This window comes from Engraulis encrasicolus, chromosome 19, assembly GCF_034702125.1.
Source record: "Engraulis encrasicolus isolate BLACKSEA-1 chromosome 19, IST_EnEncr_1.0, whole genome shotgun sequence".
In the NCBI taxonomy this organism is placed as follows: Eukaryota; Metazoa; Chordata; class Actinopteri; order Clupeiformes; family Engraulidae; genus Engraulis; species Engraulis encrasicolus.
Genome location: NC_085875.1, coordinates 36,519,194 through 36,546,524, shown reverse-complemented (window position 1 = coordinate 36,546,524; position 27,331 = coordinate 36,519,194). Strand labels below are relative to the sequence as shown.

The 27,331-nt window shown below is 41.8% G+C and overlaps 2 protein-coding genes across 4 annotated transcripts; both read right to left on the bottom strand.

The window, feature by feature from the left end:
* Positions 1 to 2,229: 2,229 nt before the first annotated feature.
* On the bottom strand, positions 2,230 to 14,082 carry gcfc2 (GC-rich sequence DNA-binding factor 2). 3 transcript variants are annotated; one of them, XM_063184286.1, is made up of 19 exons: positions 13,703 to 14,082; positions 13,381 to 13,479; positions 13,138 to 13,284; positions 12,560 to 12,814; positions 12,110 to 12,210; positions 9,322 to 9,375; positions 9,056 to 9,159; positions 8,225 to 8,408; positions 7,655 to 7,778; positions 6,998 to 7,058; positions 6,456 to 6,547; positions 5,816 to 6,015; positions 5,338 to 5,482; positions 4,804 to 4,925; positions 4,259 to 4,335; positions 4,078 to 4,144; positions 3,502 to 3,648; positions 3,001 to 3,140; positions 2,230 to 2,513 (listed from the first exon to the last, which is right to left on the bottom strand). In XM_063184286.1, the coding sequence occupies exons 1-19, from the start codon at positions 14,004 to 14,006 to the stop codon at positions 2,402 to 2,404; spliced, it is 2,535 nt and encodes an 844-aa protein (XP_063040356.1). In that variant the 5' UTR covers positions 14,007 to 14,082; the 3' UTR covers positions 2,230 to 2,401. The 3 variants fall into 3 exon arrangements, with proteins under 3 accessions (XP_063040356.1, XP_063040357.1, XP_063040358.1); XM_063184287.1 differs by having other exon boundaries at positions 13,381 to 13,467; XM_063184288.1 differs by lacking the exon at positions 9,322 to 9,375.
* Positions 14,083 to 18,651: 4,569 nt separating this feature from the next.
* Positions 18,652 to 25,699, bottom strand: LOC134469865 (G-protein coupled receptor family C group 6 member A-like). The gene is made up of 5 exons (XM_063223893.1): positions 25,443 to 25,699; positions 23,833 to 24,157; positions 20,670 to 21,437; positions 20,220 to 20,409; positions 18,652 to 19,700 (listed from the first exon to the last, which is right to left on the bottom strand). Exons 1-5 carry the CDS (start codon positions 25,697 to 25,699, stop codon positions 18,652 to 18,654), a joined length of 2,589 nt encoding a protein of 862 aa, XP_063079963.1.
* Between the last annotated feature and the right edge of the window lie 1,632 nt (positions 25,700 to 27,331).

Sequence of the window (27,331 nt, the reverse complement as noted above, 5' to 3'; positions counted from 1 at the left end):
CCTCTGGTGGCGTATCAGGTGTGCAAAGCAGATTCCCAGACATTACAGTCAGAATCACCAAGGTGGATAAATAAGGGTTTCGAGGAAAGCACTCCATCCACTCTTAAGTCATTTTACACACAACTCCAAGGTACAGATGGAACAATGAAGTAGGCCACAACCATTCAAAAGGACCATTTAACAAAATGTCTTCAAAAATAGATGTCTCCTGGCAGGTGGTGTGTGTGTGTGCGCGTGTGTGTGTGTGTGTGTGTGTGTGTGTGTGTGTGTGTGTGTGTGTGTGTGTGTGAGAGAGAGAGAGAGAGAGTGTGTGTGTGTGAGTGTGTGAGTGAGTGAGTGAGTGAGTGAGTGAGTGAGTGAGTGAGTGAGTGAGTGAGTGAGTGAGAGAGAGAGAGAGAGAGAGAGAGAGACAGAGAGAGAGAGAGAGAGAGAGAGAGAGAGAGAGAGAGAGAGAGAGAGAGAGAGAGAGATCCCATGGGGTCTCATTTACAGTTGATTTCAGATTCGCAGCCTGTCAACAAACTGCTCAAAATCTCATTGCGCTTCAGTATTCACTTCACGCTCTTCCCGCGTATGTTGTAGGATGGTTACCATAAACTTTAAAGTACCAACGACAAAAAGTCGGCCCTACTGTACAAAAGAGGGGATTGTTTCAGTCAATTTCCTACGAACACGTGTTTCCTCTTGCATTTGCATATTCCTCACCAAACAACCTTGAGATTGAGATAATAATAGGCTACAACTTAGCCTACTTCTACCTCTTTCAGGCGCTTTGAACTGTTTTCTTGGTGGCAGTCAGATGTGCACGGGATGGGCACATCTTCTTCCCGTGTAGCATTACCCATCATCAAATAAAGTTTAGAGGCAGCAAAGTTTTTATCAAACAGTATGCCAAAACAGTTGCGTTATGGTGAAGCTCAATTACCTGGATGCGTGGAACTTCGAGACACAGCGGCTGTGATTATTTCCAGTACAATATAGCGGGCCATCAATGACCGCGTGAACGAAGTCATCTCAGTCGCTGAATGTACAACTTAAAAAAGTGTTAAGGAGCTGTAAGAAGTGTACTACTCACATCACGCCCTAAGCTTCAGCATCATGAAAGAAGTGTCGCATGAGGGCTCAATCAGAGTGCTCTGAGGCGCGCCACGGTCCTAAAGCTACTCAGATAGGCTATGCAGTGTTGCACAGTAGGCAGTAGAACTAAAAAGATGTTTCCCACTGTACCTATCGAGCGTAAATTTTGGAAGACATAAATTGAGGGTTTTTTATTTTATCTTTTTTACTTTCACTTAATCCACTCCACTAGCCTACATTTCTGAACTTAATTGCACATTTTTATTCCAATAAGGCCTACATTTTCAATCTGCCAAATGGCTACTGATTACCAAAATAGTAGCCAGGCCGTGCCCTCCTAGTGGCGCAACAGCTTCAGCGTTGCTACCAGTCAGGTCAAGAGTCAATGCAAGTACTTTTGTGAGTTCCCGCAAATACGGGAACTCCTCCTACTTTGTTGGGAAGCAAACATTTAAAGCAAACCAAGGGAAGCCATTTGGGAAATGTTAATTGTTATGCTCTTGGTCAGACCAAGTCTCGAAGAGATTTGAAAGTCGATGATAATCAGGCTACCAAAATAGACCCTGGCCAACAGTTTTCTCCTAGTTTTCATATTTTTCTCCTCTTTGTCTTTATACAGTATACAACCAACAAGGTGTGTGCTTGCTATGTAGGCCTAGGCACCATCCTTAATAGCCTACATGATTTTTCGTCCATCTGGTTGTAAAGTGCTGAAAAGAATGTATAGGCATACCATTGGAAACACCAGAGACCAACCATTTCTTTATAGCCATTGTAATAAAAGCAGTAGCCAATCCTGTTTATGTTTTCAAACCTTGTTTCTTGATGCGTGGGTACAATCTTTCAACTACTTGGCAAGACATGGTTTAGTGCTCTGGTTGGACACAAGTCGTGGTCTGATCAGCCCCGGCTGGGTCGCCCAGGTGAGGGTGTCTGATGATGAGGGTGAGCCTGTAGCCTGGCTCTCGCGAGACCCCTAGTGCTTCGTGCATCTTCGTTACACTTCGTCCATCTGCGTGAGAACCAGGTTAGTGAACTTGGGCTCATCACTGAGGATGTGTCCAAGCTGCACCAACGAGGTGTTTCTTATAACTGGTAGGGTACCCATACTTCTATTTGAATGCGATTATCCAGGTCTTCATAAAACACTGCTCAGATGTGACAACTTTTAATAGTTGACCAAAGACATTCATACTTTTGATGCAATTTTCAAAGAAAGTGGCTCTGATAAAATATACAGAAAAAGAACAATTTCTACAAAACATACTGTTTATTTAAATCCTTTGTTCTTCTGCCATATACAAAAGTAAAAAATGTTCACCCGTTAAAACAATTGATTCATTAGGTCTGTATGGTGATATTTTTCTGCTATTGTCGTCAGGTCATCCCATGCTTTGATGTCCGCCATGATCGAGAATAGGGTCTTCAAAATGTCCCTGAAAAAGAATATGTAGATTTGTTTCAAAGGAAAAAAAATACCAGGAGGCAACATAATCAAATGCATTTAGACATGACCCACCATGAGGGTTAATTTAAGTTCATTTAAGATCAAATAAAGAAATGTTATAAAGCTATTATATAGCTATTAAACCAATATTAAGCAGTCCATTCTTTAGCCATAGCCATTTTGTGATGTACAGGTAATGGGGATATTGGTGAAATGTTTCTTTACGAATAAACAGTTCCTAAAAGCAGGGAAGTTGACACAGGCGGACAAAGAGGTCAGCTGGCCTGGGCCCAGGGAAAGGGTAAATTGGGTCCTCATTACATTGTATATATCGGTTTGGGACCCTTTCAGATGACTTTGTCCTGAGCCTGGTCAGAGCTGTCAGCGGCCCGGCCTAAAAGACTATACTGTAGGTACATGCTTAATACTAAGAAAATGTCATCTACAACCATTTATCACATCATGTCTGATGTTACCTCGTGCGATCAGGGTTAGCGGTGTCTTTGCAAACCAGATGTCCAGTCTGCAGGAGATGGCTGCAGAAGTTCTTCAGCTGCGGCAGAGAAGTCCTGGCGTCCAACTGCTCGAACCAGGACTTAGGGAAGCATGCTGCCACCTAGTGGATAAGATTGGGTATCAGCAAACAACTTTCAACAGTTGGAAGGTGACTCTTTATACTATATGATAAAGTAAATACTGTATGTTGAATACACCATTGTGTATGCATACCTTTCCATACATGTTGTGCATGCATGTTACATAGACTTTTTTAACATAAATTCCATGTTACACACATTTTTTTTTTTACATAGGCCTACATATGTTGGTCAACCAACAAAGACTGATGGACGGACAGACAGACAGACAGACAGACAGACAGACAGACAGACAGACAGACAGACAGACAGACAGACAGACAGACAGACAGACAGACAGACAGACAGACAGACACATATATGGAGGAAGGACGCCCATACTTTTTTGCTTTTGTTGACTGAGAGTTCAACATTGGCCTCGTTGAGCAGGGTCATCATGAGGTAGCGATTCAGTAGCTTGTCCAGCATCAGCTCTTTCAGGGCGTGCTCGGGGAGCAGCTCATCCCACAGGGACATGTTGCCCAGTAGCTGCAACAAGAAATACCATACGATACAATTAGACTTTATTGTCAGTTTTCACTGAAATTCATTTTGCTTCCCTGAGAAACACTCGTTTAAGACAGGACACACACATAACATCACATCACAAGACTATTGCTCTACTGACAAAAAACAGAGGACACAGGCTTATATATACATGCATATATACATTACATACAACCCACAAAACTTAAAGGTCTTACCAACATGAAGTGATAACACTATGCAGTCTTACGACTGATTTAACAAAAGAATCGATTGATGTATGAAAAAACATGTTTAAGTCTGTTGCGGTTGAAGCGGGGAACTCTGAAATGCCAAATGTGCCCACATGAAGTAGGGCAGATAGGGCAACAATGTAACATTATGAATGTGCATTGTATTGTGAATCTTGAGGGACAAGGAGTTTGGCCTTACCTTGACAGCTGACCAGAACTGTTGGGCGTGGAATTTGCACTGTGGTGAAGATTGGTCATCCAAATACCTTTCGTAATGAGACAGAAAATCAAACAAAGATGTGAAATAAACAAAAAATATTGCTAATGTGCATCTTCAGCGATAGTAGTACTTGTGAATTTTAAAAAAAGAAAACACTCACTTTTTTGGAAGAAGAGGGATGAAGACATCTTCATCAACAGCACTTCTCAGGCGTGAGGTGACGGATGCCAAAAAGGCCTGTTGGAGAAGACGGAGCTACATTTCACACATTTGAACTGCGTTTTATAAAAACCTAGACGCTCTTCTGTGGGGTTCAGTAAACGCACACCGTTTGAGGTGCGTACGGCAGACAATTAGACTCAACTTGAAAAAGAATGGTCGTCGCACACTCAGAACTTCATGCAGTTACATTTAATAAGACCAACGTTTCGGCTTACGCCTTCATCAGGGTCATCTTACAAACCTAGACGCTCTTCTGTTGGTCCGTAACAAAAAAAGGCAATGTTGTGCATCTTGACAAGCTACTGTATCTTCCACACTCATTTACTCTCTGACTTTCTAAAATGAAGCTCAAGCTTTATGTATACAAACAGTTGCATAACATTTGGCTCTCCTCACACGAGGAAAACAGTCTTGCCTTCCCTAAATCATTATCCCTCAGTGGTGAAACACGTTCATCCCTTTAAAAAGTGAAAAAAATCTTACTTTGACAGGCTTGCTCTGATCCCTACTGAAGATAGAGTAGTCATCCTGCAGTCTCTTGCAGAGCACTGTGAGACTCTGGGTGTGGCTGAGGGAGAGAGGATCCCACACCAGCTCCACAAAGCCTGGGGAAGGGAGACCAGAACCAATGGGATTTAAATGTTGACCAAGGGCAGAAAATGCACACCATGTATGATGGTATCTGACTTATTGCCCCCTTTCCACTGCTGTTTTTCTGGTTGGCCTACAGTTTGACACAGCGCGACTCGGCCGCCACTTTTTGCCCAACAATTGAGCTGAGTCGTGCATATTCGAAAAGCAAAAAGTGGCGGCCGAGTCGTACTGTGTTGAGCTGTAGGCCTACCAGGAAAGCGGCAGTGGAGAAGAGGCATTATTCAGCTGTTCTGGAATTAGAATAATTTCAATACTTTGTGTTCAACACACATAGTAATTGTACAAATTTGGAAAAAAAAAACATGTAAGAGTAGTCTGCATCCACACAGTATTTTACCATTTTAAAAGCGATGCTACACAGACCTTGAACTTTTGGCAAGATGGTCTTTTCTATGATGGCAGGAATAGTCTTCTCATCAGCATTGTCCGACTGCTCGTGTCCTTGGCCATGACAAAACTTTTCCACTGCGGAATACCAAGGCAGGGCCTCGAAGTCCTCACCATCTGACTGGAAACAAATGTCATGATTTTAATTAAAAACTTAAGCAAAATAAATATATGTAAAAAAACAGCCTCAGGACACCTTAAAACGGGTGCCAAAGTGCAAACATGATAACATTGCTCTGCAACAATGCTGTGAAAGTTGGCAATGGTATCATTAAAGGGATACTTTAACAACAACAAAAAAACAGACCAAGTTTGAATGGTAGGTGAGGATTGAACCTGACGCCCAAAGATGACGTCTTTTTTGAACCACTAAACGAGCTTGAAAAAAACCTCTTACTCCTTGAAAGTATAACAGCATATAGCCGCATGGCATAACAACAACAACAAAGCACACCTGAAGGGGGTTCCAGCCAATCAGCTGCTGCCTGACGATGGGCCCCAGCAGTTTGGGCAGGCACAGGCCAATATACGCGTTGTTATAGGAATCAGCGAAGGAACGTCTCCACTCATCAAACCTTGACAAGATTTTACTGATGTCTGAGAAGTCTGCTTGAACGTCAGAGAAAATGTCCTTCGCCTTCTCCAGGATATCCACTGGAAAGACAGTAGTAATACATCAATAATGATATGAAGCTCTACAGAATTGACATATAGCCAACACACCATCATAGGGGGGCATTTTCTCCCCAACACCTTCCATTTTGTGTGCCAGAGCACTGGGATTACAAATGGTAAAACAGGTAACAATTAATTTTAATGGTTCACCATTACAGTGGATCTACCACATGGTACAGTGTAATAACCAGGGTAACAGTATTTAATGCCATGTAATACCAGTGTAATACTATGTACTAACCCTAACCCTTATCCTAGATGTAAGTTAAAAAAAACATGGTGTTACACTGGTATTACATGGTATTAAATACTGCTACCCTGGTTATTACACTATAATAGTGAACCATTAAAATAAAGTGTTACCCATAAGTATTTTAATATGCATGTCCTGCTTAAGTGGTCATACTCCATCCACTTGCCTCTCTTCTGCTGCAGCTCTGCCTCCTGCTCTGGGTCTGCGTTCTCATCCTCAGGTGGGCCTCCCAACTCCAGCGCTTTCTCAATCGCCTCACTTGAAATGTTAAGTTGATGGAGAACATAAGAACATCTTTTGTAAACCATGAAGCACTTTCCTTTGCACTGTACAGTGTAAAAACATCTTTGGGTCGTGGTGTTTAAGCATGAACAAAATAAAAGTGACTGGACCTAAGTGCAAGTTCTGTACAAATGAAAAACAAGAGGTACAACAAAATGTTTTGTTACATAATTTCAACGAGGCAAGCAGCCTCTTTTATTAGTGAAGCGATTAAGAAAGCATCGTTAATTGCTGCAATTCAAACGTAATAGCTAAAGAAAAGCAGAGACCACTGTCCACTTTAAATGAGTTTAAGTGCTGAAGCATATTTATGACATACAGATCCTGAAGCATATTTATGACATACAGATCCTGAAGCATATTTATGACATACAGATCCTGAAGCATATTTATGACATACTGTATTAATCACGTTCAAGTCCATACCTGTTCTGACTCCCGTTCAAAGCTCCTGTAGACTCTTCACTGGCCTGATTACCCACGTTAACTACAGAAGAGTAACAGGATCATGGTTAAGATGGACGGAACAAAATTAATATTATATATTTTTAGACTACAACGAGAAGCATCTCACTCAGCAGTGAGTATTTAGTTCTGTGTGTATTTAAATGTCTATTTAGAACAAAGAATAAGTTTAAAAGTTGTAAAAAAAAGGGTGAAGGTATACGTGGAAGAGGGGTTTGCAAAGAAGCATTGACAATGTACTCAATAAAACAATACTTCATGTACAAAAATATTTGTATATATTTATATATTTCCATTATCTTGTACGTAGTACATTAGTTAATCTTTCACAGTTACTGTGGACTACCATTATTGTACTGTTGAACACGTTCTACATTTGTCATTATTGTATTGTTACGATGGGCTATACCACCACTGTACCATGAAGATTACTACTAAATTGGAAATGTGGATATTGGTAGTACACATTTTGGATAAAGCCTACCTATATTGTTGCTGGAAAAACACATTGTGTCTAGTAGTACATATCATGGTTAGTACACCATCTATAGAAATAACAAATAAATTCTAAAGGGTTAGTGAACGGCGAGAGCGAGGCATCATGTCATTTGCACTCACATGTAAGTTGCTGAAGACGAGTGGACTCCCCCCGCACCTGCTCCCGCCTGCGTGTCAACAGCGCCTCCGCCTGGTCAATGTACAGAGAGTGCATGTCCATCTCCACTGAGTTTATAAGCACCGTCTAGCAAAGGACACAACACAAAGGAGAAGTACAACAACATGAGAAATTAGGGAAAAAAAATCGTTATGAACAAAGAAATGTTTTCTGCAGTTTAAGAAAAAAAGCCCTCCACACCAGACTTTATTTTATTTATTTTTTTAGTATACTCCTGTATATTCCTTAGTTCAGGGTTTCCCAACCTATTCCAACTTGGGGCCCACTTGACATTTTCACAAATGGTCAAGGGCCACCTTTGGCCCAATAAACTATACAGCACAAATAAATAATCAACCATAACACAGAGACGAATATTATTTTGATTTTTAGGTTGATTTCAAGGCCTACTTGGACTATTTTCAAGGCCCACCAATGGACCCTGGCCAACAGTTTGAGAATGACTGCCTTAGTCCATCGCACAGAACGTAGAGGTGTATGTGTTTTGTTTTCCTTTAACTCTACCGTAATACCTTCTCAGTTAAGCATTCAACAAGGTTGTCGGCATAGACGCGCATATTCCGGTAGAACTTGAGCTGCTCCTCAGCAGCCGTCTTCTCCATGTTCTCCAGGGAGCTCTTGGCTTCATCCACGTCAAACTGGAGCCTCCTCAGGTCCGCCTCGTGGGCACGATGCACCCCCCTCAACGACTCCAGCCTGCGGTACAAGCAGAATGACTTAAGACAAAGCTTTTCTCTGATGCCTTCTCTTAGAGATCAAAATGTTTTTGATATTTTTATCAAATATATTTATTTCCCTTATTTCTTGCTTTTATCTTCATTTCTTTTTATTCTATTTTCATCTGCCATATATTGAGCTTTTACTTTAATTTTATGTCATGTTATTTTATTTTATATTCTTTTTCATCTTAATTTTCTTTACAGCACATTGAATTGCATTTACAGGTATGTATAAAATGTGCTATACAAATAAAATTGCCTTGCCTTGCCTTGCCTTGCAATCATGTGCGTTCAGTAACACTCCATTGATACATCGTTAACATAATGGCCACGTATACATGATGTTTTTAAATCCGAAAATCATTCCGCATTAAATACTTCTGTCGAGTTTGCATTGCATTTTCATTTAATTCCGAATTTTCTGAATTGTGTTCGTTATGTTTTTAAAGCAGAATTAAGTTTTATTATTTTTTATTATATTTTATTTTTAGAATTAAATGAGTTCATTCTGAATTAAATGTCTCATGTAAACGAGGCCACTGTTGATGTGTGTGATGATGACTGTGTCTGTGCCTTCTACCAAAAGATGGCAAAGTTGTAAGAAAAAATAGAGGTTGTTCATACTTTCCAGTGATCCTCTTCTTGATGATGCTGTAACTGACCGCAGGAAGTGACTCGGGAATCCGCATCCTCTTTCTCCTCTTCTCTGACTGCTTTGAGCTGGAGATCTGGACATTCAGAGGTAGATAGACAGAGAGAGACAGATTCAATTGAGCGTGATAGATGACAAGATGAGTGAAGAGTAATTGCTAATCCAATGCCATTTTCTTTTGCAATTCTTTTTTTTTACATCTATACAAAACAGCCCTAAACTAGTGTTTCGTACGTACCTGCAATATATTCTCGAGCAGGTCACTGAGAACCACACACTCATTTCTACTTAGCTGAAACAGAGATGTGACAGCAGGAATCAGGAATGGATTGAGATGTAATGTACCCTTCTATTCATCAGATAAAAAAACACTCATCCTGGTGTGTTTGCATGCATTGGGCTTTTTATAAGTTGGGCTTTTTATAAGCAATGTCTCTAAAAGGGGCATGACAAAAGAAAACATCTGAACATTTCTGTCCTGCTGTCACATGTCTCTTCGTACCACATGCTATACTGTACTTACATTCATGTTCTCTCTCACTCTCTTCCACCCTCTCATGCACTAACACACCAGGGCTTTGTGGGGGGTTTTTTGTAGGGGAGGGGGAGAAGCCCAACTGCAATTTTTCAGGCAGATATTATGATTTCACTTCAATGAATATTCTTCTTAATCAAGCTCCACAATAATACACAAATAGCAGTGACATTTAATCTATAAACAGGCTACAAAATGAAATCATTCCATAATAAATATGTGAACAAAAAACAATTGTGCCTTAATTACTTCTGTTACCCTTGTTAAATAAATTAAACATACAAAATCAATAGTTATGTGTTAGATTCATGTACTGTTAAATTAAGTATGGCATACTCAATTATCCAATGGCTCACTAAGTAATTGACCCCTAGAAAAGTCTGAAGTTACACACATTACAGGGGTGAATTTCTCCAAAGTGTAGTTGGTTGCAATGCAATTTCTCACTGGCAACTACCCAAGTTGCTAACTGCTAACAACTACGCTTCCGAGAAATGCACCCCAGTGCAGCACATACACAAACAACACACACCCAGGCTTTCCCCCAGCGCTTTCTTATCAAGGCGGCCGCCTTGACTAAACCCCACCCCCGCCTTGGCTACGTTCCCTAAAAAAAAAAAAAAAGCGCCCGAGGGCAAAAAAAAAAAAAAAAAAAAAAACTTGTAAAAAAAAAGAAGTTGTAATGCATGTTCAAGCGCAGGCACTAGGACAACATCGGTTGGACTAAATGGTGACACCTAGTGGTCGGATTTATTACTACGCCATGTGTGTCCATCCTCGAGGCCATATTTTGAAACAATTTTAATTTCTTGGGTTGCAGTTACGTCAGAATGCCCCTTCACTGGAGCGCGCGAATTTGAAATGGTGGACAACCCTGGCTTGGAGCCATTGAAACCCATTCAAAAGTACATTTGTTCGATGTTCGACAGAATATTTTTAATTAGACCTTAAGACACACCATGGGTCTTGTTTAAAAGCTGAGAACCTCAGCTTTCCATACCTGAAAACGGTATTTTCCTAGCATCTACCAATCCGAAGGTAGCCTACTTTAAGTGCAGAATTACTTTTCTAAAGATAGCGTTTTGTTTCCTTGGAAACGGACGCGGTTTATGTGTTACGCATACGCTATTTGACTCGGGTTTGCATTATTATGGATGAATTTCTAATCTTGACATTCTAATGGACAATCTGTGCGAGTTTCAAAATGCGTTTTTATGTAACATGGGAGTAAAAATGTGTTAACAGTACAGTACGTCCATCTGGGATTTGTTAGCTAGTTCGCTAGTTAGCTAGCAAGTAAGTAATAGCAGAAAATAAACTCTCTCTGGTAATAGATATTAGAATCGATCTGTCTCAATGGCCCAAGCATAAACAAAGAAACACCAGGATTTGGATGTAATGCTATAATATCAGCAATTTGTCAAAGCAAAACATTCTGAGAACATTCACAGAACCAGTTCATTATATCCACAGCCTTGAGTGTCGGCAAATCTTTCCACTTTTGACATGATGTAGTGTAGAGACCTAGCACTTGCTAGCTAACTAGCGGGCCAGCTAGTTTAACAAATCCCAGACGGGATGTAAACACATTTACTCCCATATCACATAAAAACACATTATGAAATTCGCATAGATTGTCCATTAGAATGTCAAGATTAGAAATTCATCCATAATAGTGCAAAACCGAGTCAAATAGCGTATGCGTAACACATAAACCGCGTCCGTTTCCAAGGAAACAAAACGCTATCTTTAGAAAAGTAATTCCGCACTTAAAGTGGGCTACCTTCGGATTGGTAGATGCTAGGAAAATACCGCTTTCAGTTATGGAAAGCTGAGGTTCTCAGCTTTTAAACAAGTCCAATGGTGTGTCTTTAGGTATAATTAAAAATATTCTGTGTCAGATCGAAAAAATGAAGTTTTGAATGGGTTTCAATGGCTCCAAGCCCAGGTTGTCCACCAGCAGCGGTAGATCACCACCAGGGGGCAGCACTATGACGTCAGCAGCAACCCAGCATAAATGGGCCACCAGTAGGGCAAGTTTAAATTACAACAGGGCACTGGAACTCTTTTTTGAAAAAACCGAGAAGGATGGCCTGCAAGGACAAGACTTGCAAAATGTGCCATAGGTAGTCATAGGTAGCCAGTCAATTTTGCACTCCATTTGGTTTCTCTTTTTCGTTAATGTAAACAACCTGCACTGCACTTTTTTGTTACATTTTTCTTTTCAGCTTCTGTAAATAGTTTTGATATGGCAGGTCAATAAATACATATTTTCCAGTTCTACACAGCTTTGTTATTATTCAACCCCCCCCCCCAAACCCCCGAAACAGTATTCGTGCCATGCGTGTGACATCAAACCCAACTGCCAACACCTCCCCCCGCGTGACATCGCGAGTGCCCACCCCCCCCACCCCGCCACGCCGCCCCCCAGGGACAGACTCGAAGCCTCACCACCTTGACTAACCAATTTTCTGGGGGAAACACTGCACACCTGTGGCCTTTTGACACCCTTCTCCACTTGTTGGGCCTCCCACAGGCTCTGTGCCTCAGCCTCGTCACTGTCCATAGAGGAGTCCTCGCTATCACTGTGCCCTGCGGGGTGGGTGGATTAGTCAGCCACACACGACCATCAACGCAAGACACAACTGTACTTAAACACACACCATTACATTATGTTATATTTAGCAAGCGCTTTTCCTCTACAACACTTAAGATAGTCCATCAGATTGTTCCAGATAGTCAATCAGATAGACCAGATGTCAGATAGTTCCATTCCAATGCTTTCAGAATTGACATGGAGGCAAACACACCAACACAAACACGACCGCGCACAAACACGACCACACGCACGCGCACGCACGCACACACACACACACAGTTTTTTTTTTTTTAAACTCAGGACCGCCCCTAAACCAATTTGCACAACGCCAAATCTGCTCACCCATTTCTTCCGCCATCCTCTCTTTAAGTGTCCGAGGTTTGGGTGCAAAGTCGATACGATGCTCATGGTCATCAAGCTCGTTGTCACTGTCCTGCTCCACACGATCATCGCGGTCATCTTCCTCTTCCTCTTCCTCTCCCGTCCCAGGGGTGCCCTCTCGATATCCATCCAGGGGGATGTAGTCCCTCGGGGCCCTTGCGTGTTTCCGGGCCGCTTTGGCAGCATGGATTCTCTGAGCACTGGGGATGGAGGTGGCTGGGGAGGAAAAACAATGGAGAGAGATGACGACAAAAGTTACGTCTCCCATGGTGCTAGACAAGTACAGATTGCTTCTCCATGTGAGCTAGAAGCAAGCTATGAGCCCATTCAGTGGCACATCCTGAGGTCTTGGTAGGTTATTCGCTGAATTTCTAAGCTAGGATATGCGTCCCTTACTGTACACTACCACAACATTAGGACAGTCGTAGAGTCGTAACAAAATGACAATATCATTGGAGAGCAGCAAACTGATGAACAGAAGAAATATAGAAGATAAACGCAGGTATATTATTGTTTTAAACAGACAGAAGCACACATACCAGGGGCTGGGGAGCGAGAGGAGCGAGAGGAGTGTGAGGACCTGGTTAGAGAGCTGACATCACTGTCATCACTCTCGTCCTTTTCATCCTGCATAGTGTCACTTTCTGACTCCGCCATGGCCTGCTTTCTCTGGGGAACATCTTTAGCTGGGTTATAAGAAGAGAAATAGAGCATGAATGGACAGTTCTTCTCACAACAAAATAGTATTAAAGGCTACAATAGGTGTTGGATGTAAGGTTTACCGTCAGTGATGGCTGGCAAATCTTCTTTCTTGGGGGCATTAAATACAACCAATTTGTCCTTGTTTTTCCTGACTTTGAATTCTGACTCTGCACCAGCACCTGCAAAAAAAGTATGCAAGATTTTAGTAAGTAAATAAGTATCTCATATAGATAGGATATGTTCAATAGTGTGTCACAAAACTGCTTTAGCATACACCTTGTATGAAAACATTACCACATGCACATGACTTAAAATTTTTTCGTGTGAAGAATGATTCAAATCCTCAAATTCCGAAAAAATCTTAAGACTCTGGATCTTTTTAGCTTGACTACTGACACTTACCGTCATTGTCATCATCGAAGCTGTACACTTTTTGCTTTGACTTCCCGAATACTTTTCCAGCAGCAGAGCCAGGTGGGCCTACGCGAGAAGTTTTTACATCAATTTCATCCTTCTCATCTTCACTCGAGTCCGATTTTGATGGAGATTTTCTCGCCTTCGAACTGCATGTTATTCCTCTGTTTTGGGGTTTTGGCTTAATCTGAAGGCACTGCATTTCACTGTTGTCTTCGTCGTCTTTCTTCTCATCTTCACTGGAATCATCTTTCCTTTCTCTAATATTCCTTCGTGTTGTTTTGCGAAACATTTTTTTTAAAAACGATTACAATTCGCAGGCAGTCGTGAATAAGGAAACATACCACTGGCAGACCCTTTCACTACCGGGTAAATCGCCGCGCACCCCTTGCATCAAAATAAAAGGCACACAGGCTTAGGAATAAAAGTTTGTGGCGAAAGCGCGCGCAATTATTATGAAATAATTTAATTTCTATACTACACACCCATTTCATTTTTTAAGCTGAAAAATGTACTGTACTTTGGTCATACTAATACATATTAGTTTACATGTATTGCTTTGTTTGTACATGGAAAGATCAGATTTGGCCTAGGCAGCAGCACAGTTTGAATGAGCAGCATAGTTGCATTGCCTATTTTAGCCACCATCCGTACAACAGTAGGCCTACACCTTTAAAGACATTTCACTTGAATGAAAAGTAGACAACGTATAACTTAGCCTATAAAACAGCTTCAATTTATTGGTTACTCAAAATAATTCAAAGTACAGTCATTAATGTGAGTAGGCTACACCCCATGATGGAAAGTAACAAATTAGGCCTATATTTACTCACTACTTGTTTTTAAAATGACTACTTTTAGCCTTGTAGGCCTACTTAAGTACATTTTGACCCAAGAACTTTAATACATTACACTAGAACCTGGCCTGAGTACTGAGTAAAAAAATAGACTGACAGAGACAAAATTGGCAATATTGGCATGAGGAGCTCATGTTTCTACCGCCCCAGCTCTTAACCCTTTGATGCTGGATGTTAGGTGCTTCGTTCAGGCATCAATGGGCAGAGGTGGAAGAAGTACTGAAGTTGTGTACTTAAGTAAAAGTAGAAGTACCCTGCGAAAAAATTACTCAAGTGAAAGTAAAAGTTGTTTACCAAAAACGTACTTAAGTAAAAGTCCTAAGTACTAACTTTTAAATGTACTTTTCAGTACAAAAGTACAAGTAGGCCTACACGCGCACTGGCTGTCTTTCTCCATGTCTACCTACTTGATACAATAGGAAAAATTGTCTGCAACGGTTTTCGGTTCCATTTGAACATGACTATGGAGTCCTGTTAATGTTTTTAAAAGTATATTTTCTATCTGGGTGTCAATTTGGAAGAGGGGCTTGGTCCCACCTCCCTGCCCGCAGCTGAGGCTACTGAAATATCCACGAAACACAACAGGAAAACCTAGGATAAATGTAACTAGTAACAAAGTCTTCTCCTAGAAATGTAAGGAGTAGAAAGTACAAGTAATTGTCAAAAAATGTACTTGAGTAAAAGTAAAAGTCTGCATTTTTATTTTTACTCAAGTAAGTACAAATTCCAGAAAAAACTACTTAAGTACAGTAACGAAGTAAAAATACTTAGTTACGTTCCACCTCTGTCAATGGGTTAATCAAGTCGAGTAGCCTATGGCAGCACACGCAACCGTATCTCGAGCCATTCGTGAAATCTTTACGAGAAAAACATTTTAAAAATCAACTTTAAGCCTCGTGGTGCTGTTACGAATAGCCTCGTTTCTCGTAGTTGGGTGACGAAAGGGGGAATTGACAATTGGGGTAGTTTGCTTCTGGGGGGAAGAATAATGCGGGCGGACGTCAACAATCAAGTGTGAGTGAAGGCTAACTGGAAACGACGGTAATCAAACATTTCAAACAAGTGATTTAGGGTTAAGTTTAGGGTTAAGGTTAGGGTTAGGGTTAGGGACACTGAACCAAAGATAGTCAATATGGTAGACCAATATAAGTAGCCTACAAGTAGGCCTACAAGTACAAGTGATTAGGGCGAGACTGCACACCTAGATAGGCAAAAAATTAGATTAATAGACAAGACTATGAAACTTCTCCAAGTAATTAGGGACATAAAACATAAGATTTTTTGTATCAGTTTTCTGAATTTTATTTATTTTTATGCATATGAGGCCAAAACTCTCACACCCAAACACCCAAAACGAAAATATGCGCATATCTAGGTTCAATTTCAAAAGCTACTGTAGCCACATTGGATGGTGCCAGATTCAAACATGTGGACTCATTATGTTGATACAGTCAAAATAAAACTTTCTTCAGAGGGGTTTGTGGCTATCTGCTTTTGTTTGTCTAGAAATCATGAAAAAGGCCTACTGTTTAAAGTCCCAAAAAAAAGAAAAAACGCCATGTTTTTTTAGAAACCTTGTTATAACTCAAGATGTGAATGAGATATCAACAAACCCCTCTGTATAAAGTTGCGGTAGGTGGCTAAGAAGGTTTTCCTTAAGTTAGGTGTGTGTAAGTACAAGAGAAATTGAGATATCGCCTTTTCCCTGCAACCAAACATTTTAGAGAATAGGTATTCCATGGATTGATATTTAAGACGTCTGTACGCATATTTAATGAGCTAGGGTCTAATTTTCGCAATAAATAAACAAATAAATACAATTCAGAAAACTTCCAATACAAATTTTGTAAGTTTTTATGTGCATAACAAACTGGAGCAGTTTCATAGTCCTAGAAGGCTAATGTCGACATAAGCCAAACGGAGTAGGAGGTCTGATTTCCTGGTCTAATTTAGTGTTTTGTGGAAATGTATGCAAATAATGTTCCATGATATCACCTTCTTTGGAATGTCGAGAACAAGACCTTTGTCTACATGTGTTGAATGTGTGGGTTTGATGTAAAAATCAGTCTCTATTTTGCTGCATAAAGTATAATATTTAGACGATTTACAAAATTACACAAAATAAGCAACCAAACGACTTTTAATTCCATTTTTCTGTCAGTATTTTGAAAGAACACATTTAAATGGAACAATTCTGAAACAATTCCAAATTTGAGAAAAATAGCATTTGGGGTGTGCCCTCTCGCCTTAAGAAACGCCATAATTTCTGAAAATGTAAGTGCAAAGACATAAGTCCCTGCTGTGTAAATGAATCCTAATAGAACAGCTCAAATACTTTACTTTTCATAAACTGACTTTATGCATACAATATGTATTGGAGTAGAAGTATAACATTCATTGTAAATATGTAGTGAAATAAAAGTGGAAGTAAGAGGAATAAATAATACTCCAATAAAGTACAGGTACTGGATTTAGTATACTTAAGTAGCATACTTAAGTATTACTTCTTCACTATACAACTCTGGTGCTCAAGTCCAGTCTACGAACGGGGCGTGATCCTCTCCTTCTTCTTTTTCTGTGCCGTTTGGTGATGGCTTGCAAAAAATGTGCACTCTACAGTGCTAAGGGAACTCCATTCATTCTCAACCTCCACTGGTCTCCAAAAGGGGAGTTCACCTGGCGTCACATGTATTACAGAAAAAACAGTCTTCAATTGTCTCTATCCACCGTCTCTCACTAAACTTTTGAGAACTCTTGGTACAATATTCTGTGCAGGCAAGCACTCTTTGGACATACACAAACTCTTTTTTTAATTGGCGTTTCACCAATAATTTGTTGGAGGAGCTAGATGTACAGTTGCAGGTGGATCTGGCATCGGCGTATCACAGTAGAGACACTTCCATAACTTGACTCACTCATGGGTGCCAGAGATTTTAGAGAGCTTGAGCTGTGCAATGGAGTTCAGAGGCTCATATTCAGAGCAGAGCTGTACGTGAGCATGGGACCAACTGAGCCTGAGAGCACTGAGCTCTGGAAGTTCTAAAGTTCTACTTCATGTGATTCCCAAACTGTGGGTTGGGGCCGACTGGTGGGCGGTAAAGGTATTCCAAGTGGGCAGCCCTGATATCATTTTCTCAAAATCTAAATAATACTTTGTATTTGTTGCTGTGTTTTGCTGTTGACTTACTTATTAGTCTTGTACTCCTCACACTGAATTAGGGAAAACAGGCTTTTCTTTTTATGCCCCATACCTATGGAATGAGTTGCAGAAGATATTATGTATGGACTCTCTGCCCACATTAGAGACTTTTAAGAGGGAAATTAATACACAGAGGAGTGTCATTGTTTCTGACCATGCAGCACATAGGCTTTTTATCTCATAACACGTTTTTTGTAAACTTATTATGTGATTTTTGTACATTTATTTTCCTTTTTGTCTATGTGTTTGTCTGTGTCTGTAACTATATGTGTGCTGCCATCAAGACTCCCTGGCAGAAGAGACTCTAGTCTCAATGGGACAATCCTGGCTAAATAAAGGATACATAAAAAAAGACATTTTTCTTTTTGGGCCACAAAATGTAGCCTGGTTCGTACCAGACAGTGGGCATTTCTCAAAACCTAGTGTGCACACTTCCAAGTGTATCAGCCTTAGTCACACCCAGTGATTGGATACTTTTTTGGTGAACTCTACAGAGTATCCAATCACTGGGTGTGACTAAGAAAGAGTATCCAACTCTTTCTCTTTCGTGACTAAAGAGAATACACTTGGAAGTGTGCGCACTAGGTTTTGAGATGTGCCCATTGTGTGTGCAGCTGCTGGGCTCTCTGGTGGAGCAGAGCTGGTAGTGAGTGTAGCTCTGCTCCACTAGGGGGCGCTGAAGCTACACACACACACACATACACACACACACACACACACACACACACACACACACACACACACACACACACACACACACACACACACACACACCGTCTGTTGAGAACCAGGCTACACAGAAGGGCCCAGAACTTTTGTTGAAATTTTAAGTGGGCCCCTAGTTAGAAAAAGGTTGGGATTGGGAACCACTGTTCTACATCTTATAAGGTCCTGCTTCTCTTCATTTTCTTTGGCAGGAGGTCACGTGGTGCTCTTGTTAGTACTGGAGCAGGTGGAGGAGGGGGGGCAGAAGGTAACTGCGTCATAGAGGGGGGTTGCAGAGACCCACCAATGTTGTGCTCCCGTAAACAACGGCGGAAAGCCTCCCTGGTGTTGGTCTCCCTCTTGAAGAGGATCGCGTAAGACTTGGGCAGGAAAAGCGTGCCGAGGAGGCTGTATGCCGAGAAGAGGATGACGATAATCTCCACCGCAGGCTGGTACGTGCCCGCTTTGGCGTGGGCGTAGATGGGGCCGAACAGCACCCAGCTGATGATGTAGATGAGCAGGCCGAAGCTGATGTGCTTGGCCTCGTTGTAACAGTGGGGCAGCCCGCGACCCTTGAAGGCGATGGCAAACCCCGCCAGGGACAGGGCACCAATGTACGCCAACATGAGGCCGAAGTAGAGGAAGTTTCCCCCATCGCCCTCCTCGCACAGCAGGACAACTTTACCGTTCTCTCTGGGTCCTGTTTTGGGTCGGGGAGGGCTATTGGTGAGCCAGGCAACACAGATCGCTACCTGGATGGACATACAGGCAGCTATGATCAGATACGGCTGGAAGTGTTTGGCCATAGCCAGCTTCCCCGACGGCCCGGGGCCTACCTGAAAGGCCAGGACAATCTTCAGGGACTTGACAAGGACGCAGGAGACAGCCAGGGTGAAGCTTAGGCCAAAGAGCACCTGGCGCGCCTGGCACTGCATCGGCTCTGGTTTACCCACATGCAGGACGGTGCTAGCGAAGGCACCAAGCAAAGAGATGAGGAGCAGGATTGAGACAGGCCCAACGGATGCCTTCACCACTGGGGTTTTCCACTGGAGGAGGAATAGAACCAGAACCACCAGTGTGAGTACCATGCCTAGCCCCGAGAATGACACCAGGAGGATGGCAAAGGGTTCCTCCCAGTCAAAAAACAGTTCTTCTTCCTGCTGGCACTCCTGACTGCCCTCATTGGACCAGTGGCTGGGTGCGCAGTCCAGACACTCCAGCCTGTCTGCATAGTGTGTAAACATAAAACAAGAACAAAACAAACTTTTGTCATGTGAAGTCTTACCATAGCCAGTGGATGCAGTAGTTCTAATACAGCTGCTACTGTGTGTGTATTTTCTTCAGTGTGTGTGTGTTTATGCATGTGTTTACAAACGCTTACCTGAAATATTGGTAAATGTGTCTTTTGTGCAATTTACACAACTGAAACAGCAAACATCCCTTTCTCTCTGTACAATCTTCCTCGTTCCTGGCGGGCAACTGACAACTGAACAACTGGACCTGATTTTGTCCTGGAAAAAAAAATCCATCCCAGGAATGAATTATTTTTTTGTGGATGTAGACAGAAGTGTGTGTGTGTGTGTGTGTGTGTGTGTGTGTGTGTGTGTGTGTGTGTGTGTGTGTGTGTGTGTGTGTGTGTGTGTGTGTGTGTGTGTGTGTGTGTGTGTGTGTGTGTGTGAATGAAAATGGGACTGATACAATTTGAATTCACTTACTACTAAGTTGGCGATCTGGCTTTTTCCACCATCATTGAAAGAGAAGTCTTCAGACTCGATGCTGTACGTGGCTATAATATTATCCATATCCACCTGTTGTCCATTCTGCTTCCATAGTATGAGGTCATAGCCAGTGTTGAGGTCACCATTCTCATCGAACTGGTACTCTAAGCCATCTGGTTCCCATTGGAACGTGGTACTCCGCAAAGCATTCTTAAGCTAGGAAATCAAAGAGAGTGTGAGAGTTTAAAGGATACAGCGGCGTAAAATCAAAACTGGAACCGAATATTTACAAAATTGTACAGTTTTAACATGTTTGGTCGTACCTATTGGCTGTCGAACCTACAGTAAGACAAAGAACCAACTGACTCGCCAAGCAAAAATAGTTTTGCCTTAGTGTTCTATGCTGCCTTCAATGTGTTAGCAACTGCGAATTTGGGAAACACTCTTGGCAGAAAGAAAGAGAAGATTAAATTCACCATCCAGGGCTGTTTGTCTGCCTTGCAGTCCCTATGTCTGCAGAGGTCCTTCACTGCACTAGCGATGGCTTTAACCGCCAAGCCCACACTGAAGATGGCAGAGGGGGTCATTTGTTTCTTCAGCTGCCAGCCCAAATCAGGCTGAGCAACATTTTGGCCTTCGTTCTGGAGCTGCAAGAGGTATTGATGCAGAATGGAGTTGTTCTTGTGGGCGGCCAAGTCGGGATTCAGGTTGCTCAGATAGCTGTCAAACCTCTCAGAAGTGGCTGACCTCAAGGTGACCCCAATGACATTGCCAGTGTCCTTGAGCGCCAGGTTGGAGCCTTCAAACACGCGATGCGCAGCCATGGCCCAGTTGTCGCTCGCTAGCCACATGCGGCCTGCGGCCTTGGGGCTGAGTTTCCTCATAATGTCCTTCATGTGATGCGGCTTGGCAAAGGACACAATGACACCGATACTGGGGTCACTTTCAATGTTCTCGATGGTTTCCCTGATCCTGTCTTTTAGATCACTGTCACTGAGGATGTCAGGCAGCACTGTACTAAAGCCAATGCAGATGCCTTTTTCCTTGGCGCGCGCCTGGAAGCGTTTGGCAAGGTACCGGCCGTAGTCTCCATCAGTAGTCACCAGGCCCACCCAATTCCAGCCGCACTTATGCAGGATGTCCACAATTGCATGGGCCTGATACCTGTCCTCTGGCACTGTGCGCATGAACGCTGGGAAGCGATTTTTGTCACTCAGAAGTCCCGTAGTTGAAGCATAACTGATCTAATAGGGAGACAAAGTATAAGCAGTTATATACTCCACATGCTACAGTTTAAGTTAGAGGAAAAGAGCACAGCCATTTCAGAAACTGGAGGGGTGTGCTCTATCTATAACATCACCTCAGGTGATCCAAAAGATTCAACTCCTATCATCAGGTCAGACTGTATATTAGACTGGACATCTAGGCTATTGTATTATATCCATTGTGGATAGGCTAAATGGATTGAAAGCATCTTTAACTATCGATTTTGCACATTTCCCCCACATTTCCTGGTGGGATTGCTGATCAGAGAGGCCCACTGGAGTTTTAGGTTGCGAAATCGACAGTAGAAAATCCCACAAAACTTTGGACGTTGTATGGACGTGCAAATCATGTCTATGTCATGTCAGTCAATCCAAATCCAATTCTGGATCAATGCAGGTGCACTGGAGTTGGTATTCCAACTATGCTGCTCATTAAAACTGTGCTGACTATGGGGAAATTTGATCTTTACATGAATATTTAGTAATAGCCTACACTAATATTTACTTAGTAGGCCTAATAAACAAATATTTACTAGTATGACCAAAGTGCAGTATGTTTTGCAGGTAATGCAGGAATGTAACACAGGTACAGTGAGTCCAATATGTATTTGATCCCTTGCTGATTTTGCCGGTTTGCCCACTAATAAAGACATGATCAGTCTATAAATTTATGATAATGTGTATTCAAACATGGCGATACAGAATATCAAAAATAAATTCCAGAAAATAACTTAAAATAATATATTTTAATTTATTTGTATTTAATGTAGGCAAATAAGTATTTGACCCCTCTCGCTAATGAAGATAAAGTGCTTTGTGGCAAAGCCCTAGTTGTCTAGCACTGAGGTCAGATGCTTCTTTTAGTTGATGACAATGTTTGTGCATATAGCAGAAAATATTTTTGCCCATTTTTCTTTGCAGATTATCTCTAAAACATGAATAGTTTGTGGCTGTAGCTTGGCAAATGGGAGGTTCAGTTCTCTCCATAGAATTACGGGTTAATATTTGGAGACTGTCTAGGCCACTTCACGACTTCAATATGCTTCTTATTGAGTCACTCCTTCATTGCTTTGACTGTATGTTGTGTATTATTGTCATGTTGGGAGATCCAAAAATGGCCCACCCTTCAGTGTAGTGGTGGAGGGAAGGACGTTTGCACTCAGGATTGCACATTACATGTCTCCCTCCATCCATTCGTTGACGATGTGAAGTTGTCCTGTGCCTTGGCCAGACAAACATCCTCAAACCATAATGATACCACTTTCATGCATGATGGTGAGGAGGGTAGTGGTGAGGACAGCATTACTCTTTGTCAAAACACATTGAATTCTGTTAAGCCAAACAGCCTGATTTTGGTTTCATCTGACTACAGTACCTCCTTATCATATCCTAAACCAGTCTGATGTCCGTTGGCAAACCTCAGGTGGGACCACAGGTGGTTCCTTCTGAAGTAGAGGTACCATGTGTGCAATACAGGATTTTAAACCTCTGCTGCATTAAGTGCTACCAGTAGTTTTCTCAGTGATTTTGGTCCCAGTAGCTTTGATATCATTGCCTAGTTCATCCCGTACAGGTCTAGGGTGCTTTCTTTCTGTTCTCATGATTATCAAATCCCTACAAAAGGTCAAATCTTGTATAGAACCCCAGACAGCCTGATGGATAGTCATTTTCTATTCCTCACATTTTGGAAGAAATGCATCAACAGCTGGGTCATTAATACCCAGTCTCTTTCTTGTGGCTTTGCAGCCCATTTAATCTTGTTCAGGTCTAAAATCTTGTCCCTGATATCATTTGACCGCTCTTTGGTCTTTCCCATGCTGGTGAGGTTGGAGTGTGACCTGCTGATTCAATGTGTCTTTTATGCATGTTAGTATGTACAGGTGTCTTTAATTCAGATGACAAGTTGATCGGAAGTGCCCATCTGGTCTGTGGGCCCGGAACTGTAATCAGTTGGTAGGGGATCAAATACTTATTTTGCTCGATGAAATGGAAATAAATTAATATATATTCTTTAAAGTTAATTTCTGGATTTTCTTTTTGATATTGTGTCTCTCCATATTAGAATACATATTATCATAACATTTATTGACGGATCATGTCTTTGTTAGTAGGCAAACCAACAAAATCAGCAAGGGATCAAATACTTATTGGACTCACTGTACATGAAAATTAATGTATGTGTAAAGGTAGTGTCAAACGGGGGAAACATTGCTACACAGATTGGAGATTGGAGTGATTCTCCATTGTGATTGGAGAATACATTTCATGGCCCAGCTACGATTTACCCTTGTGGTGTGATGCCCACCAGACAAAAATAGTCAAATATGGGGGTTTGTCTAGCTTACAGTAGGCCTACTTGGCTTACTTAACTTACTTGTGGGATCAAATGAACAGAGAGCTGCCTGGCCACAGCAATGGAGATTTCAGAATAGGACTCTCCTATAACGACATCTACAGGTTTCAGAGGACTATTCGGCCAGTTGTTCCAGTGATTTCCATCCATTGTTTTCCATACATCTGGGCAAATGGTCCTGTCCACATCCAGAAATCTCTGGGTCACATTGATCGCCGTGATAACATCCGAACAGGAGTCCACGATTCGGTAGCCCAGAGTCAGGTCGCCTAGCAACGGGGAGTTGTTGATGGTCTCAACTGCCTCAATCAGCATCAAGGTTTGGACTATCCGAGCTACAGAAAACCTGCGACATACACACATACATTAACATACACAAAACACAACACACACATCAAATGTATTATTTAGTACCAGACACACATAAGCAAGTTGGTGTGCCCACTCCAAAACCATTCCCCAAATCTGTCAGTAAAGAACATTTTCAGAGAAATATATTTGAGGGAAAAAACGAGATTATGGGAAGTGAACATACCGGTATGTTAATATTTAGTGCAACATGTTATTTTATGTACTTACATTAAATGTGAAGGATAGAGTTGTTATTTATTTGATGTGTATGTTATATGCGTGTTTTATTTCGTCCAAGAAGTTGCACATACTATAGCAGAGAATGAAAGAGTCCAAATTGAAATAATCTCACCCTTACCCCAATGCAAATCTGAACTGCAATACCCAAATACAGTAATAGACATACTCAAGTAGGCTAGCAACTGTTCACAACAGTCAGGGTCGACAGAGCAAGATGTAACAGTGAAATCAAAAGTGGGGGAAAATGTTATATAGCCTAAATAAATAAATAGCTAGGTAAGACAAGAAAAATAATGGAGATATTAATTGTTTTCTTAATTGAAGGAGAGGTTGGTAGGGTCTCAATTTAGGAGCAGGGTTAAGTTGGGCACAAGAGGACGTGGAGAGAGTTGGGTTCGGGAAGCCAGTAGAGGGGAGAGCTCAGAGGGGTCAAGGGAGAAGAGAGGCATAAACGGTCCACAATGTCAAACTAACTGGTGATGTCAAACTAACATCCTCATGTTTTCTAGCCTGATAAACCAGCCTAAATGTATTGGATTGGCGCTGGTTTTCCAGGCTACATGTTTTCGGTTTGTGATGTTTGTGGCACTTAAAGGGCAACTCATGCCAATTTCAATGTGCTGTTGTATTGCTCACGCTACCCTTGACTTGTCAGTACCCGGTGACGCCGCATTTTTTGGCTCAGCCCTTTCGGAGATATGAGCTATTCTAATGGGGGCAACTTTTGTTTACATTTCAAAAAAACATTTTTATTTATTCCCAAAAACATCCAAAAGGTTATGCAACATCAGCAGACAGCTAGCAAACAGCGATACCTTTTGGGAAAATATTCGGAGTAGGCCTATGCTCATTTTTTTTTAAATGTAAACAAAAGTTGCCCCCATTAGAATAGCTCATGTCTCGGAAAGGGCTGGGCAAAAAACTGAGGTGTCACCGGGTACTGACAAGTCAAGGGTAGCGTGAGCAATACAACAGCACATTGAAATTGGCAGGAGTTGCCCTTTAAGTGTGCCTGGCTATAAATCTTGTGCATTCCTCACCTGGAACAGGTCCGTCTGGATGGTCGTTCATCCATGTCTATGAAGTCAACGCTCTCGTGCACCGGGAAGATTCCACCAATGATGATGTCACCATCTTTGGTGGCCATAAGAGGCCAAGATTCTAGAGGTAGTGAATTCTCTTCCTGTATTCCCTCTGCATGAACCGTCTCCGGCCTAGTGTAGCTCAAACATTCTAGAATGCTGCACGCCATTGTGGTCACCAGGCACAGATGGAACACTCCGCAGCCTGCAGCCATTCTCCTCACACCACTGACGTGCCTGACACTGAACCACCAAGTTAACTCTGGTGCACCGGGGTTATTATGCTGCTTCTCTTGTCTGTTTCCACTGCACTTTGTACAACCTCTATGCACGCAGAGCAGACGCACGCACACAAACACTCACAATACAATCAATCCTTTCAGGGCTGATGTGATGGCAGGTACCTGTGGAAAGCTTCCTGGACTTATGCAGAATTTTCTCCATTTGCATGAATTATTCGGATGGCACAAAACAAAAGCAGCAAAGAATCCCAAAGAATACCACTGTATGGAAACTTTCTGGAAAGCAGATCTCAGATGACAAAAAAGTTGGATGACAAAAAAGTTGGTAAATGGGCAACACAGACTTGAACACTATTAATAGGACCAACGTAACCTATGAGTGACAGGTTCTCATTTCCTCTTTTGAGTTTGTTTTGTTCTGTTTTGTGTGTCTTGTGTTTTTGTCTTCTGTTGGGGTTTGTATCATTTGTAAAAAGAAAAGAGAAAAATGTAAAATAATGTATGAATTTGTTTTGACCACAGGAAGAACGGTGCTTCTAATAGAAGATAACTGATGTTGTCAATAAAGCAATCAATCAAATTGTACAGCATGAATATGGTCTGGCCAGAGTAGGTTTTGCAGCCACAGATTTAGGCCTACATGGAGAAGGTCCACCTATTTAGGCCTATGTGAAAAGTGTAGTTTCCAAGCCCTAATGACGACTTGATGGTGCTAGTAAGTATTCAGGTAACTGAATTCTATATGGAGCTGGGTTGTGTTTCCAAAGGTTGTATAACCAGTTAGCCACTTAGTTTACATATCCCCCAGCAACGTACAGTAGGACTACTGCTTGCACTGGGCACATTCGTGACGCAGCATGCACAATGTGAAATTACAATGGACTCTAACCGGGATGCATTGCAATGGCGTGCACACTGATAGTAGCCCTTTATGCACATGCCTGCACTGACAGTATCGTCGACTTAATTTGAATAGAAGCCTACATTTCAGATGACCACAAAGAATGGCTCATGCTGTTTGGCTGTGTGTGTGTGTGAGAGCGTGTGTGTGTGTGTGTGTGTGTATGTGCGTGTGGGTGTGTGTGTCTCGGTGTGTGTCTCGGTGTGTGTGTGTGCGTGCATATGTCCCCCAAATTCAAAGGGAGACATTCCTGCTCATGCTTACTTCACTTGTGCTTAAAGGGGTATGCCACTATTTTGGTGCATGCTATACAGATCCATTGACTTTCACTAGCTTAGCGACATGCTCCCTCTTTTACCTTGTCTTAAAGCAAGACAACGGCTTACATGAAAACGAAGACACTTTACCACCTTTATAAACCCTGGCCAACGATTTTAACTGTATTAAGCCCCAAAATAGTGGCATACCCCTTTAATGATGATATCCTAAAAGTACTGTGGAATAGCATCTTACTACCCTGGGTGTGGAAGAAGACTTGTGTGATTTACCATGAAAAGGCATTGTGTGCTTTTAATGGTCTGTAGCTAAGCAAACTATGTTGACATTAGTGCAAGCAAAACCACTGATGTGTTTTTGGCTATGCAAAATTGTTACAGAACTTCCTTTGCCATAAACAAAGCATCTAATACAAAACACTGAAAAAG

What these genes read in the sequence shown, in the direction of transcription:
- gcfc2 (XM_063184286.1), bottom strand. Translation starts at nt 14,006, where the DNA reads ATGTTTCGCAAAACAACACGAAGGAATATTAGAGAAAGGAAAGATGAT. An exon ending in TTTGCCAGCCATCACTGACG is followed by an intron (nt 13,285 to 13,380) that starts GTAAACCTTACA and finishes CTTATAACCCAG; the next exon opens with CTAAAGATGTTCCCCAGAGA. An exon ending in ATCAGAGCAAGCCTGTCAAA is followed by an intron (nt 4,336 to 4,803) that starts GTAAGATTTTTT and finishes CTTCTCCAACAG; the next exon opens with GCCTTTTTGGCATCCGTCAC.
- LOC134469865 (XM_063223893.1), bottom strand. Translation starts at nt 25,699, where the DNA reads ATGGCTGCAGGCTGCGGAGTGTTCCATCTGTGCCTGGTGACCACAATG. An exon ending in TCCAGACGGACCTGTTCCAG is followed by an intron (nt 24,158 to 25,442) that starts GTGAGGAATGCA and finishes TGTATGTCGCAG; the next exon opens with GTTTTCTGTAGCTCGGATAG. An exon ending in CAGACAAACAGCCCTGGATG is followed by an intron (nt 20,410 to 20,669) that starts GTGAATTTAATC and finishes TTGATTTCCTAG; the next exon opens with CTTAAGAATGCTTTGCGGAG.